Genomic DNA, 13,819 nt, shown 5'->3' on the forward strand with positions numbered 1-13,819 from the left:
TGCTTCTTACAGTTTGTTTAACGACCTATGATATTAAGAGTATACCAGAGTTTTTTTTTATTAAATTAAAGACAGATGTTACTGAAGCCAATGCTACTATGGGTTTCTACGCTTTAAACGCTTATTGTTATCCCTAGAAATAAGTGAGATAAAAATGTTTCTTTGTCGGTGCAGAGGAAGTTAACAAATTACAAGATAATTTTAACGGACCACATTTTTAATAAACCATTTTACCTTAAAAATCTCGTAAAGCCCAGTCTCGAGAGTTAAATAAATTACGTGTCGTACAAAAGATGCTCGTAAACTCTGGATCTACCCTGAGGGTTGGTTAAAGTAAATGCCGCGTTACTTTAATTAGAGACTCATCTTGTTACGTACTTTGTTGTGAGAGGTTGACTTATAATATTGTTAGTGTAATAAACGTGGTATTTAATTTAAAAAAATCTCTCTGCTTTAAAAAATTATGTTGTTAAATATTTTATTAAAACATTAACTGCCGCCCGCAACTTAGTCTGCATGGGATTAGAAAAACCCTTATTAGTAGCTTATTTGTTCTTCTAGGCTTTGTTCTATAGCTATGCCAAATTTCAGCGAAATCCATGCAATCGTTCTGGAGATACCTTGTAAGAAACATTCATCCATCCATACATTCAAAAAATTCATGAATGTTTTTTGAGGATGGTATTAGTAATTCATTAAGATTTTTACTAAACGGGCACAATTTTGGAAGAAGACAGACCTGTTACAAAGCATTATGATTAAGTTAGCGGATGAAGCCGTAAGAGGTCTCTAGTCATTTTAATCAATTTGTTTTTCATAGAAATATGGCAATTATTTTACATTCATAAATTTTAATTACGTCAAGTTTACACGTTGTTTATTAAAGTAAGTTAAACAAGAATTTAATTACGATCTGAAAGCAATTGAACTTTCGTCCTGGCTTACTCGGGATTCGAGAAAATTAGTTCCATTATATGTTTACAGAAAGGAATTATATTTGCAAATATAGGTTATTATGTATTTGAATTTATTTAAAAGAAAATTGTTTTTTTTTGTTTTTAGTAAAGAACATCTTTTGGTTTTGGATGTATGGATGGATGAATGTTTGTTAAAAGGTATCTCTAGAACGGCTGTTTGGATATCGCTGCATTTTGGTATAGATTTAGAACACAATCTGAAAGAACACATAGGCTACTAATGATTTTTTTAATTCCGCACGGACGCAGTCGCAGGCAGCAGCTAGTATTTATATATTTGCATATTAAATTTTGGTTGGCTTAAGTTCTGGTCAGTTTGTCGAATTAAAAAAAAAGGACATTAAAACACTGTCTTAATATTATATTTATGTGAAAAGCAGTACCTACCTATTCTTTTATTTTTTTTAGTACCTATTCTGCAGACAGCCATGTGTTATTTTTTAATCTGTATTCAGAATGAGACACTATAGAATTTAGTTATAGCATTTCCAAAGAGACACATGAAAAGGGTAACTTTATACGCTTGATTAAGTTTTCACGAAGATTGAAGCGTACCCCGAGGACCAAATTTACTGCTCTGGTGTGAACTTAAATATTGATACTTGAAGACAAAGATGTTTCCCGAAAGCTGAGAGTTTTATGAACAAAAGAAAAAGTAATATCACAAGTTCTTCGAATAAGAAATATCACAGATAAAATTAGAAATTAAGCTCTCTGAATTTTCAACTTTTTTGTAAACCAGTAAAAATATGAAACTGGTAATTTCTTTTATAAATAGAAAAATAACTCCTTTTAATATAATAAATATTGACCACGTACGTTATACTAGTTTCAGAGAAGAATCTTGTATACAGTATGTTTTTTTTTTAAATAAATATTTTTTTTTATTTTACTAATATCCTACATAACCTTGAAACTTGTTAGAATATGTTTCACGATAATAATAGAATGGCGGTAATAGTTCAATAAACATCCTGTGTATTGATACTTACCATATCTGGCCTCTTCGCCCTCGGGTGCCTGCTCCGCGAGGGTGGCCAGCTCCTTCTCCAAATCCACCTGGTGCTCTCCAGAGTCCCATGATAGCAGCCCTGCAACAAACATACATACATATTAATAAAGCATACTAGAAAAGTTTACAAGAGGATCCATGAACGACTAGTATACGTTGATGTTGGTAGCAAGAGAGAGAGGTATGGCAAGAATGTGGCAAAGGAAAAAGACTTGAGTGATCTCAAAAACTCTTTCGCCATTACAAAGCTTATCACTGAGTAACACAGGCTATATATTTTTAATTCCGCGCGAACGAAATCGCGGCAAAAGCTATTGAATATTTAACGAAGTATAAAAATACCGGATCTAACCATTATCTTAATAACTCTATGTACTAATTAGACTTATAACATAGAAGTATAAATAAACAGTATTTATATATACATATACATATATATACATATCTTAGTTCTTTATATATATATGTATATATATATATATATATATATATATATATATATATATATATATATATATATAAAGAACTAAGATATAATGGAAATTTTTTATCCAGTGCTGCAATTTCCGTTATTGCTCGCTCTCCCCCGGGAAAGGCTTTCCCTTTCCTTTACACCTCAACTATTTCCTCAATAACTATTTTATAAATATTTCATGCATTCAGTATTCTATTTCTGTACATAGAATGGATTCCACCTATCTTTATTTCAGCTAAGATTTCATATTGCGTAGTTCTTTGGTAAACAAATCTGATTTAATATTTTTAAAAATTCTTTACGATACAGTCTTTACAAAATATAAATGGATTTAAAACGAATTCGATACGACTTAAAAACTTTTGTATTTGAAATTTATATTCTACCATTCAAATAAACATTTAACGTTGTTTTTTTTTCAAATAAGTTCATGTAATATTTGCAAAGTAGAGCGTAAATGATTGTTATAATGAAGCTATTGTCTATTAGAAATGGCATTAGTTTGAATGTGGGGGCACTGTGATTGCAACCGTCTCTCTGTGCCCCCATGCCCCCATCCCTGTGTCCCCACTCGACCGGCGCGATTGTTCACCGATGCTATTGTTACAACCATTATTTAAGATATGCAACCAGTTGAGAGACTATTCAAATGTAAGTTGGATTTGTAATCAAACGAATTTTTTAATTACTGATACTATTGTTTTTTTTTTTTGTTTACAGCTGCCAATGTTATGAGCTGAAAGCCTTCGATAGTATTTATTTAAATTAAAAATAAAGTACTGTTTTACAAGACTGATTTTTATTGAAGAAAAATGAACAAAAATCAAGAAGAAAAAAGAAAGAAAATTGCGCGGTGCGCACTGGCCACTCAAACCCGGGGCCGGTGTTGCCTCAACAATGACCTTTATCTAGACAAAATACCTTTAGATCATTTGATCAAACTTATAGATATATAATTAAAATGTTGACCTAATAATAAATAAATAATTAATGACTAAAATAATCCTACTAATATGATTTTATATAATAAGGTTAAATTTACATTCAATATAATATTTGCATGCCATACGTGGCAGAATATGTTTGTTCATCCAATCATGTAACACCATTTGTACCATATTCTGGCAAATAAATTGATTATTATTATTATCATAAAGCAAAATGACACAAAAATATCTTCTGTAAGTCTGTTTTAGAGAGTAATTATTACCTCCTAACTCAATTTAATTTCTAATTAAATACAAAGAGAAAAGCGGTCATCTGTCACGTGTAGTCACCGCACTGACGGAGGTCCCTTATCCATTATTCAGAGGAGAATTAAGCCACTAGATGGCAGCACTCATTCGGTGACACTGACATTATTGATAAGTACACAATTTTTATTTTTTTTTTGGTTGTGAAAGCTTTAGACCAAAACATATATTTTAAAGACAAAAAACTACTGAAGTTTTATTGCTCTACCCTACTCTAATTTAGTAGAATCTTTATCCATACAAAATTAAATTTAATTATCTTATACATATAAAAGAAAGTCGTGTTAGTTACACTATTTATATATCAAGATCGGTCGAACTGATTTAGCTGAAAATTGATGGGGAGATCGCTTAGAACTAGGAGACGGACATAGGAACTTTTTTATCTTGTGTGCATTTTTTTTTATTCCGCGCGGACGAAGTCGCGGTTAAAAGCTAGTACTATACAAATCCGTGTTTATCAATTATTAATGTTGCAATATCTTTTTTTTGTAATATGTTAAATGGAATTAAAACGTTCAATTACCTTTAGAATATAATTGACAATACCGTTTCGTATAAAAGCCGGTTTTTTCACGGATAATATCATAAAATGTCGTGTCATTCCATTTATAAAACTAAAATATATTTTTCGGTAGCTGTGAAAATTCTAATTTAACGAACTATGAATTTATTTGTTTGTTTGCATTTGAAAAATATTCAATTCTGATATTCAAAGCTACGAAAAGTCAATGCAAAAAATTGTTCAATTGTTCATGTTCAAATACTGTTTGTGATTTTAATATAAATGGTTCTTTGAATGTAAGCCGAAATAAAAACTTACTTTGTGCAATTTTAACAAGAATAATAAATGAACCGAGTGACCTACAACAATATTAAAATAATAGTCCTTAATTTTAGCTTAAACTTGTAGTAATAAATCTAACTAAATAATATGTAATTGAGAAGGTGTATTTCATGTCTTTTTAAATCAATATCACAACTTCTACTAATAAAAAATACATCGAATTGAATATCAAACAATAAAGTTAACTAACGTAACTATTAAAAGTAACCATGTTGAACATTAACAAAGTCTATTTCCAACAAGAAGTCTTACATAAATCACGATCCATTGAAAGTCTAGATTCTAGATCTAAACTTCCGTATGAAGATCGAATAAACAACAAAGTAGTGAAAGTAGATCTACAATCTATAGAAAACCTGGAACAGAAAGCCGAGTGCCATTTATTGAAGTAATTTATTGCCGACCTTTGTGAGTTTAGCGTGTGATACGTACACCAGACTACAATGACCCGTATTGTGTATTGAAATGGCAAGAGATTAGGGTTCAAGTTGTTTAGCGGTTGGTGATGTTCTGTAGTTAGGTAACAAAGAATTGCATAAGTATCCAACAATATGTTGAATGTTACCCAGATATTTTACATTGTAATAATTTTACAATCAGTTTTGTCATCATCATCATCAGCTCACTATACGTCCCCACCGAGAGGCTCGGAGCCTACCCCAAGTTAGGGGTGACTAGGCCATAGTCAACCACGCTGGCCAAGTGCGGGTTGGTTGACTTCACACATATCAATTCATTTTTTTCTCAGATATGTGCAGGTTGCATCACGATGTTTTCCTTCATAGTAAGATCAGTTTTTGTGGAAGAGGTAAAAGACGCGAGAGCGATGTGACAGTACTACACCAAATGGAAATCCGTAAACTCTGCCTACCCATCTGGGCTACGGGCGTGAATGATTTTGTTGTGGTTATTAGCGTGTTTAATATTTATAAAAAAAATTCAGACTTATTTTTGGGATACTTATTATATATCCGAGACTTTTATGTCCGAAACAAAAAAATGCAATAAAAACTTATCTGTCAGCTTGATTTCCCAGTAGTATTTCAAAGTGCATTAGATTTTTTTTGTGAATTAATAGCATTTTAAGAGCGGAGACACGCGAGGTATTGTGGAATAATGGAATTTTCATTTGTTGGAATGTTCACTTTAGTGCGAATTTACATTTATATGAACAATAAAAAAACTAAATAAATTGGGCCTTTATCGCTTTCGTAATTAGTACAAAGTTTAAATTTACATTTACATTTTGAATTTTATGTTAAATTCTAATACTAATATGATTTAAAATTGATCATTTATAAATAGCAGTTAAATATAATTAATAAATAATAATAAAAAACTTTAATAAACAAAAATAATAATTTCTATAGAAATGTATGTTAAAAGTTATAATTCTTTCGTAAGCGAGTTGCAAAACATTCATTCAGAATGCTACTTGACTATTCCATTTCTTGAGTTGTCATACGCGATACATAATTCCAAGTCTCCAGGCTATATTTCAAGTCTGTTATATTTTCTAGGCTACAGTTTTTATAGCTTTTTATAATGTACACATTGAAATACATACTGAAAACATGTTATAAATAAATGGAATGTATGAACAAAACCAAAACTGAAGAAAATTTCAAATATTTGAAAGTTTCTGGCATCCCTTAATGCACAGGGGACTATATGTAAAGAAAAACATATTTCTCTTTTCTTTAAATAAATAACCATTATTACCTTTTTATAGATGGGAAGGGTACGGGAATTAGAATCGACCTCCGCACACAAAATTCATAATTTACCAAAGATTAACACAACATTAATATAAGATTTAACAATTTACTTTTAATATCTCAAACTTGGTCATGTGAGCAAGGGAATAAAATTAACGAGTCCACACAGATAAAGTTGTCTATTGTGTAGACAAAGGCGAGTGGTTCACAATTGGGGTTAAGAACCTTTGTTTAGTAACCCGGTCAGGGTACGGTGTTATTTTTGTGTTATGCGACCTCTTTTCATCCCTGATGAGGATTTATACGATCGAGAGTAATAAATGCTAATAAAAGCTTTAGTGCAAACGCCATCTTTAATTTATTCGAATTAATGGAGGGAAATCTTTTCGAACGTTCTTACGTTGATTAAGTATTATAAAAAAATTAGAAAACTATAGTCAAAGGACCTTCATTTTTAATTTATAACATGAAGTCTCAACCGAGCAAACGGCGACATGACTTCGCCTAAATAGCGATGCGACCGCCGCTTATTAAGCCGCAGATGTGTTGCCTTTAATCGACGGACGAGGGATTTATTTTATTTTATTGAAATGACAAAACTATTTCATTTTAAAGATTTTTAAGAAAAATTGTACTTTAATTTTTATTCAAGTGTTAATATTTTGCTTGGATGCTTTTATTTTTGCAATTTAAAAATGCTAAAAATCTTTTTGCGAAATTTCTTTCAATTATACCTTACGATATAATTGAATACTTTATAGTTACAACTTACGTTATAAATTACGTTACTTACTTTATAATTATAACTTACGATATGAATATATTTATATATTAAGAAAAAATTAAACACTAAAATAACATAATTTACATGTAAATACTAGAAACTTTCAACTTCACATAACTTTGTTTAAATAATTAATAAAATACGCCGCTAACTTGAGTTTATCTTTATACTTGTAAATACAGAAACAACCAAGGAGATGTTTCAACTCAGTAATAAAACGAGATTAGCCTGCTCAGTGTAAACATCTATTAATGTAACAGAGCCGCCATTTTGTTTTCTGCGAAGACGCGAAATATTCAAATTAGGATGACTTTGTCTTTGAACAATTAGAATAATTTGCGAGAAAACGCCAACTTTGACATTTGAAAGTCTTGAATGTAAAAGCACTTTTGTAAATAAGACGCACTTATTATAACACTAGCTTTTACCCGCGACTCCGTCCGCGCGGAATAAAAAAAATGCAAATAAGATAAAAAAAGTTCCTATCTCCGTCTCCTCCTCTCCAACCAACGTCTGTTAGTTCTAAGCTGGCATTTCAATCTGTGTTATTTTTATGACTTATAATTATTAATAACTAGCTGTCGACTGCGACTCTGTCTGTGAATTATTAGACAAATTTACGTAATAAGTAACCTATGTGTTCTTCTAGACTATGTTCTACATCTGTGCCTAATTTCATCAAGATCCATTGAGCCGTTCCGGAGATATCTTCAAACAAACATCCATCCATCCATCCATCTAAAAATTCGCATTTATAATATTAGTAGGGAAATGGATAGGCGTTTGCTAAAAGTGACAGATTTTGTTTCGTTCCGATTTGAACGCTGCTGTTGACGTTATTGTAAGTAATTTATATCTATATTATTAGTTCCAATCCACACCACCGTTACAAACTGTTACCATCAGCGCAAAAATGGCGAAAATCAAATAGAAATTGTTTTATCCTAGTACTTTGATGCAATTATCTTACAGTTGATTTCTGAGACTGAAATCTCTGTATAAAACATATCGTCATCATTGTCATTATCTTTGACAAAAAAGATAACAGTATGTTTCAAACGAGGATTCTGGTCTCAGAAACCCACGATTAAAAGGATAAACAAAATGTTCTGAAATAATAACAAATGCACAGACTTATCAACTATCAGATGCAATGACGAGAATTAACTTATCTTCTATATTACAATGTTTAACTTGCAATGAAATCCTAGTTTAAATTCTTATATCAAAGCTTAGTGCATGAATTTGAAAAGAGCGTTCAAGTGAAACTGTAATTGACTGACAGAAACGAGATGGGAAAAGTGTTGGAAATGTTTTTCATTTGAGAAAGATTTTTCGCCGACACCGGCTCTGAAAGCCTAAGCTACCAAATTAAAGGTCTTTCAGCGGCGCTCAGACTGGTAATAGCTGTGACGTGTGGACTAGTGACACGACATACTATCGATAATCTAATATATAAAATTCTCGTGTCACAGTTTTCGTTGCCATACTCCTCCGAAACGGCTTGACCGTTTTTGATGACATTTTTTGCGCTTATCCGGTATCTATGAGAATCGGCCAACATCTATTTTTCATAACCCCCCCCCAACCCCATTTTCTTTTAACTGCGCGCGGACGGAGTCGCGGGCGACAGCTAGTCTAATATATAAAATTCTCGTGTCGCAGTGTTTGTGGTTAAAGTCCTCCTAAACGGCTTGACCGATTCTCATGAAATTTTGTGAGCATATTCAGTAGGTCTGAGAATCGGCCAACATCTATTTTTAATACCTCCACCCCATTTAGTTTTTTTTACTGCGCGCGGACGGAATCGCGGGCGACAGCTAGTATATAGTAAAATTGTTACATGTACGCTTGTTCTAGTATTTTTTAGGAGATGATTAAAAAATCTTTCCACATAACAAGTAGAACTAGTATTAATACAAAAACAACATAAAAAGATTTTGATGACGAACTGTTATCGTCCGATTGTAATCATTAATAAGATGTCAAACGAACTCTTCTCAAATTCTTTCTTTTACCCTGGGTTTCTAAGACCAAAGTCAAGTTAAAAACATATTGTTATCTGTGTTTTGTCAAAGATAATGACAGGGATGACGATATCCACCATACGATATAACCCACTCGGTCACTTCAGTTTATTTAATTTTGACTTTCTTTTTATTGTTAAGAAATTTAATTCACTTTAAATTTTAAGTAACAATTTTCTTGCTACATTAAAATACATCGATACATAAGCAAGTAAATATGTTACCCTCACTAGGCAGCGTTATTAGTTTGCCGCAAAGGACGCTGAAGTGGGCGTTAGTCGTGACGTCACGCCCCTAAACCCGCAGCTTAACAAGTTAACACAACGTTCCGTACAAGCTTTGTGACGTCATGAGTAAGTTTAACACAATCTGTGTACTAACACCGGTGTTAAGTTTAAAATATTTTCAAAGGAAAATGTTAAATTAGATTTGTATTGCAATGTAATTAAAATTGACGATAAAGAACATAAAGGAAATGTACAGTCCGAGCCCTTCGCGGTGTTCCACTTACAGAAAAATAACTTGAAAAAGAAAAAAATAACTAAGTAGGTAGCATTGAGTTGCGCAAACGACGTCATAGTAAGTCGTATAACACTGACTGACCTTTCTTGGATAGATACATTTAAAAGCTATTGGTTATTTTTTCGGCGTTAGTGTCTTTAAGCTTACGAAACGTTTAACGCTTTCAATGTGGAATACCGAGAGATTCCCCAAAAGTACGTTAAATATATAAGCTTAATTTTTGGAGTTTTAAAATTATCGTATTCCGTCTCATTTCAGAACATATGTTATAATATGTTTTACGTTTATTTAACGTATAAATGCAGAAATTTAATATTAGGTTTTCAGATTATTTTCTTCAGAAACTGTCGTCCCTTTTATTAAATTATTCAGTGAACAGCAATGACACATCTCCAGTGCATCACAAAGGCCGAAGCACATCTTAGAGCTGACCTGGATACCTAGATTCGGCTAAAAGCTGAAACCGTCCGCAAAAGCTCAGGTGGACGTGAGTGCTTTTTAATTACTTCTACTAGTTGAACAAACATTTAAATATAGAAAAATGTCGGGATTACATTAAACGCTAAAGAAAATTTTAAGTACAAAAATTGAGACGTAATTTTTAAAAGGTGTTTCCAACTTGAAGTCACACACATAAATATCTTTAAATAGCGCTTTATGATAAGAAATCTTTCAATTTAAACAGAAAACAATCAAATTGGACATATTCAATTGTTAACACGATTTTTACGTCAATTACATTTTAATAAAAAAAATTAGTCAATTTACTGTAAAACCTAAGTCCTTATACTATTTAAAATCTTAACAATTGTAACACAAAAGAAGGCACAGGTTCTCGTTATTCTGCCTATAATGTCTAATCTCTAAGGTTAAATCCAACCCTAAATTTTCCGAAGCAAGCCCGCAAAATGCCATAAATATCCTCCATTATATATTACGACCTTCCTTTCGATTTGATAAATCACCTCCCAAGTTTTTTGTGTGAAGAAAACCTTGAAAATATACGTTACATTAAAAATTGTACGAATACAGTTTGCCGATCGAATTTTATCGTGTAAAGAAACATTTTGATAAATATTTTAGTAGTGTAACTTAGCTGTGAATGTCATTTGAAGGTCATGTAAGTTTTCTACAAGCTATTTGCTGAAATTGTGATGGATTAATACTAAAAAGTGAAAGTTATGAAACAAGATATTGGTTACTATTTTAAAAATATCACTCAACATGTTTTGAATATTGATTTTGGTCGTAACTATATATATTTTCATGCCACAACTCTCGTTACTGTAATGTAAGGGATGAGGCTTCGACTAAGAACCCTCTGACCGGCGACCATCCATCTTTCAGCTCGATTTATCACGATGCCTTTCATCCCGAACATTCGTCTTGCTCGACGCCATATTAAACGATAACAGAAACCTCAGGAGAGGTATGTTTGATTGGTTATTTATTTTCTTAAATCATATTAACTATGAGCTGACGTCACGAATCCGTCATTAAAAGGAAACTTAATTATTCTAGGTTATAATATATTCCAAATTTCATCCGGACCCTTTCAGTCGTTTTGATACCTTATAAAAACATCCATCCATCTAAACATTCGCATTATTTTAGTAATAAGTAAGGTATATGTCGGCAACTGTTTCAATTTAAATGTATAGCCGTGTATTTAACCTGGCGGGCAGAAGTCAAACCAAATTATTACAGCTCACTAGCGACCCCCCTGTCAACGTCAAAAAGTGTCACGTATGTTCGCTGTCATGATTTTCTTTTCTACATTTTCTACGCCATGAAGGTTTTACATATGACAGAACTAACCGTGACAGTTGTGCCTCTACCACCGGTTCAGATCCTTGCTTGACATTTATAAGCCTTTTATTTACTTGGAAAAAAAATTCGGTAGACGTAAGTTAAAAGTGGGTTTGCTAATTTAAAAAAAAACTTGGTATTAAAATATTAGGTATTATATTGAAGTCGTATGAAGTGGAAAAGTAAAACGTAGTGCTCTTTAAATATGTATGTGACCTAATTATTATGCAGAACTCGAAATTAAAACTAGAACGTAGAACATTTGAATAAGTGAGGAAGTTTTGCAATGCTTTTAACTTCAACGATTTCCTTCCTTTTCTATTAAATTAAATCATTATTAGGAATGCAATAGCAATCGAAAACTTCCATTCTATCGGTTAGAGGCCGACGTACCCATTAGTATGTCCAGTATTTAATAACGTTCAGATCAATCTTTAGGTTCGATTATTGGATTTAGTCAATTCATAATTTGAATAATTTGGAATACTAAACCGTTTTAAAGTAAATTATGTTCGTTAACTGACACTCTCAATAATTTTGGTTTATAGAGTTAAATTCACGTAAATTATGAATGTAATACTTGAACTAAAGTAAATAACGTACGAATTGCGTTCTTATCTTCTACAATGAATGTTTAGTACGTGCAGTAAAATTTTGCTGGCATGTGAGATAAGTGCAATGAGCCGATAATTACTACATAATTTTGTTGAACCTTTTTTGTGTAGCGGGACGAAGATAGAGTGCGTCCATTCTTGTGGCCAATGAAAAGAAAAGAAATATAAATCTAAATAATTACTTGATAAAAGTAGGAAAATTTCATTTAATAAGTATTGTACCACAACAAAAAAAATTTAATTACTCCAAAATCGGATATACCAAAATATTGAAAATTATAAACCGCATTCATTCAAGCAACGGTGACGAATCTACTGATAAAATTAAAGCATTAACAACCAATTAGCGACTTGAATTTACAATTCAAATACACATAACTTCGTAACACAGTATCTAACCAATAACGTTCAAAGCCTATATTAGAAACTTTGTAAAGGGTTCCATATTATATATGTAGTTTCAAAGCTTTCAAGTTCGAACTATCATATTTCTAGTCTGTAGAACAACTTAAGTCTCTGGGTGGTGGATAGTCCATTAAAACTTGCTGAAGCAATATTGCTTTTCCTCTGTGGTAAAAGTTTTTTTTTTATATCATAAGGTGGCAAACGAGCAAGCGACCAGCTTATTCGATTAAATAGCGAAGCGATCACTGTCCATAGACATCCGCAATTGTAGATGCGTTGCCTACCTTTAATCAACGGACAAGGGGACGCACAGAAAGAGAACATTTTACCCTTACTATGCGTCCCCTTCTCCGACAAATGCCCATCCTATTCCCATCTTTTCCTTAATATAAAAGAGTGTGAAGGGGAAGAGGACTAAAATTAGGACTGCACTCCACTTGACGCCTGTCTTCTGTGTGGTCGTGGTATTTCACCGGGCGATGCCCATTCGTACAACAGATGTTGTTGCTGTCGTTTATCACTGTTAAGAAGATATTATTTTATAAGTATTTTATTTTTAACTTTTAGTTTTTATTCAGGTAACAATGTTTAAGAATAAAAGGAATAGTACATCAAACATGGCAAGTTGTTAAACATTTATCCATTGAACTTGTAAAATAAATTTCGCATTGTTAACGAATATAATTGTTATAATTCTAATATTCATATATTGTAGTAAAATTTACAGAATTAAACAAAAATCCATAATTGAAATGATGCATTATGGTCTATTACGGGAATTACTTAAACAATTATGGTAGTACTTCGTAATCGAAGTAAATTTGACAGCATAGTTACGAACAGCCACAAATTATATTACCACAGTTTTGTGTTATTTTCCTATTTATGTTATAATAAGTTTTAGCTCATAATTGTTTTACTTATGTGAATATTATTACATAAACCGTGGGTTTATGAAACCAAAATCCCCGTTTAAAACATATTGCTTTCTATGTACTGTCAAAGCTTGACTACAAAGCTTTTTTATTCAGAGAATATGGTCTCAGAAATCAACGGTAAGTCACTGTAAAATTACTTTAAAACTTCTCTGCAGTGACACTTATATATTGCTATCCCTATCGTTCTCTTTGACGAAATAGAGACAACAATACTTCAATCTCCATTACTGTTTAACTTAGCGTTAAACATTTTTATGCCAAGTTGAATCACAGGTCTCGTATAAAATTGCATCTTGCATTCAGGTTAAGTTAGAAATGTATATATTAAATGTAGCTCCCGCTACGAATTTTCTGTGCCTTTATTTCCAACAGATTTAACTCAAGTCTGAACGTATGCGGAACTAATGTCGATTGCTTAAAAACGTTAAGCCTCTTCCG

The 13,819-nt window shown here is 32.0% G+C and overlaps 1 protein-coding gene across 1 annotated transcript in view; it reads right to left on the bottom strand.

The window, feature by feature from the left end:
• Positions 1-13,819, bottom strand: part of LOC106721142 (microtubule-associated protein futsch) — a 110,774-nt gene that overhangs the window by 50,964 nt on the left and 45,991 nt on the right. Inside the window, exon 2 of the mRNA XM_045682985.1 lies at positions 1,970-2,068. Within this exon, the coding sequence (XP_045538941.1) occupies positions 1,970-2,068 (99 nt within the window). The remainder of the gene's footprint in view (positions 1-1,969; positions 2,069-13,819) is intronic.

The sequence above is a fragment of the Papilio machaon genome, chromosome 20 (genome assembly GCF_912999745.1).
Source record: "Papilio machaon chromosome 20, ilPapMach1.1, whole genome shotgun sequence".
Classification (NCBI taxonomy): Eukaryota; Metazoa; Arthropoda; class Insecta; order Lepidoptera; family Papilionidae; genus Papilio; species Papilio machaon.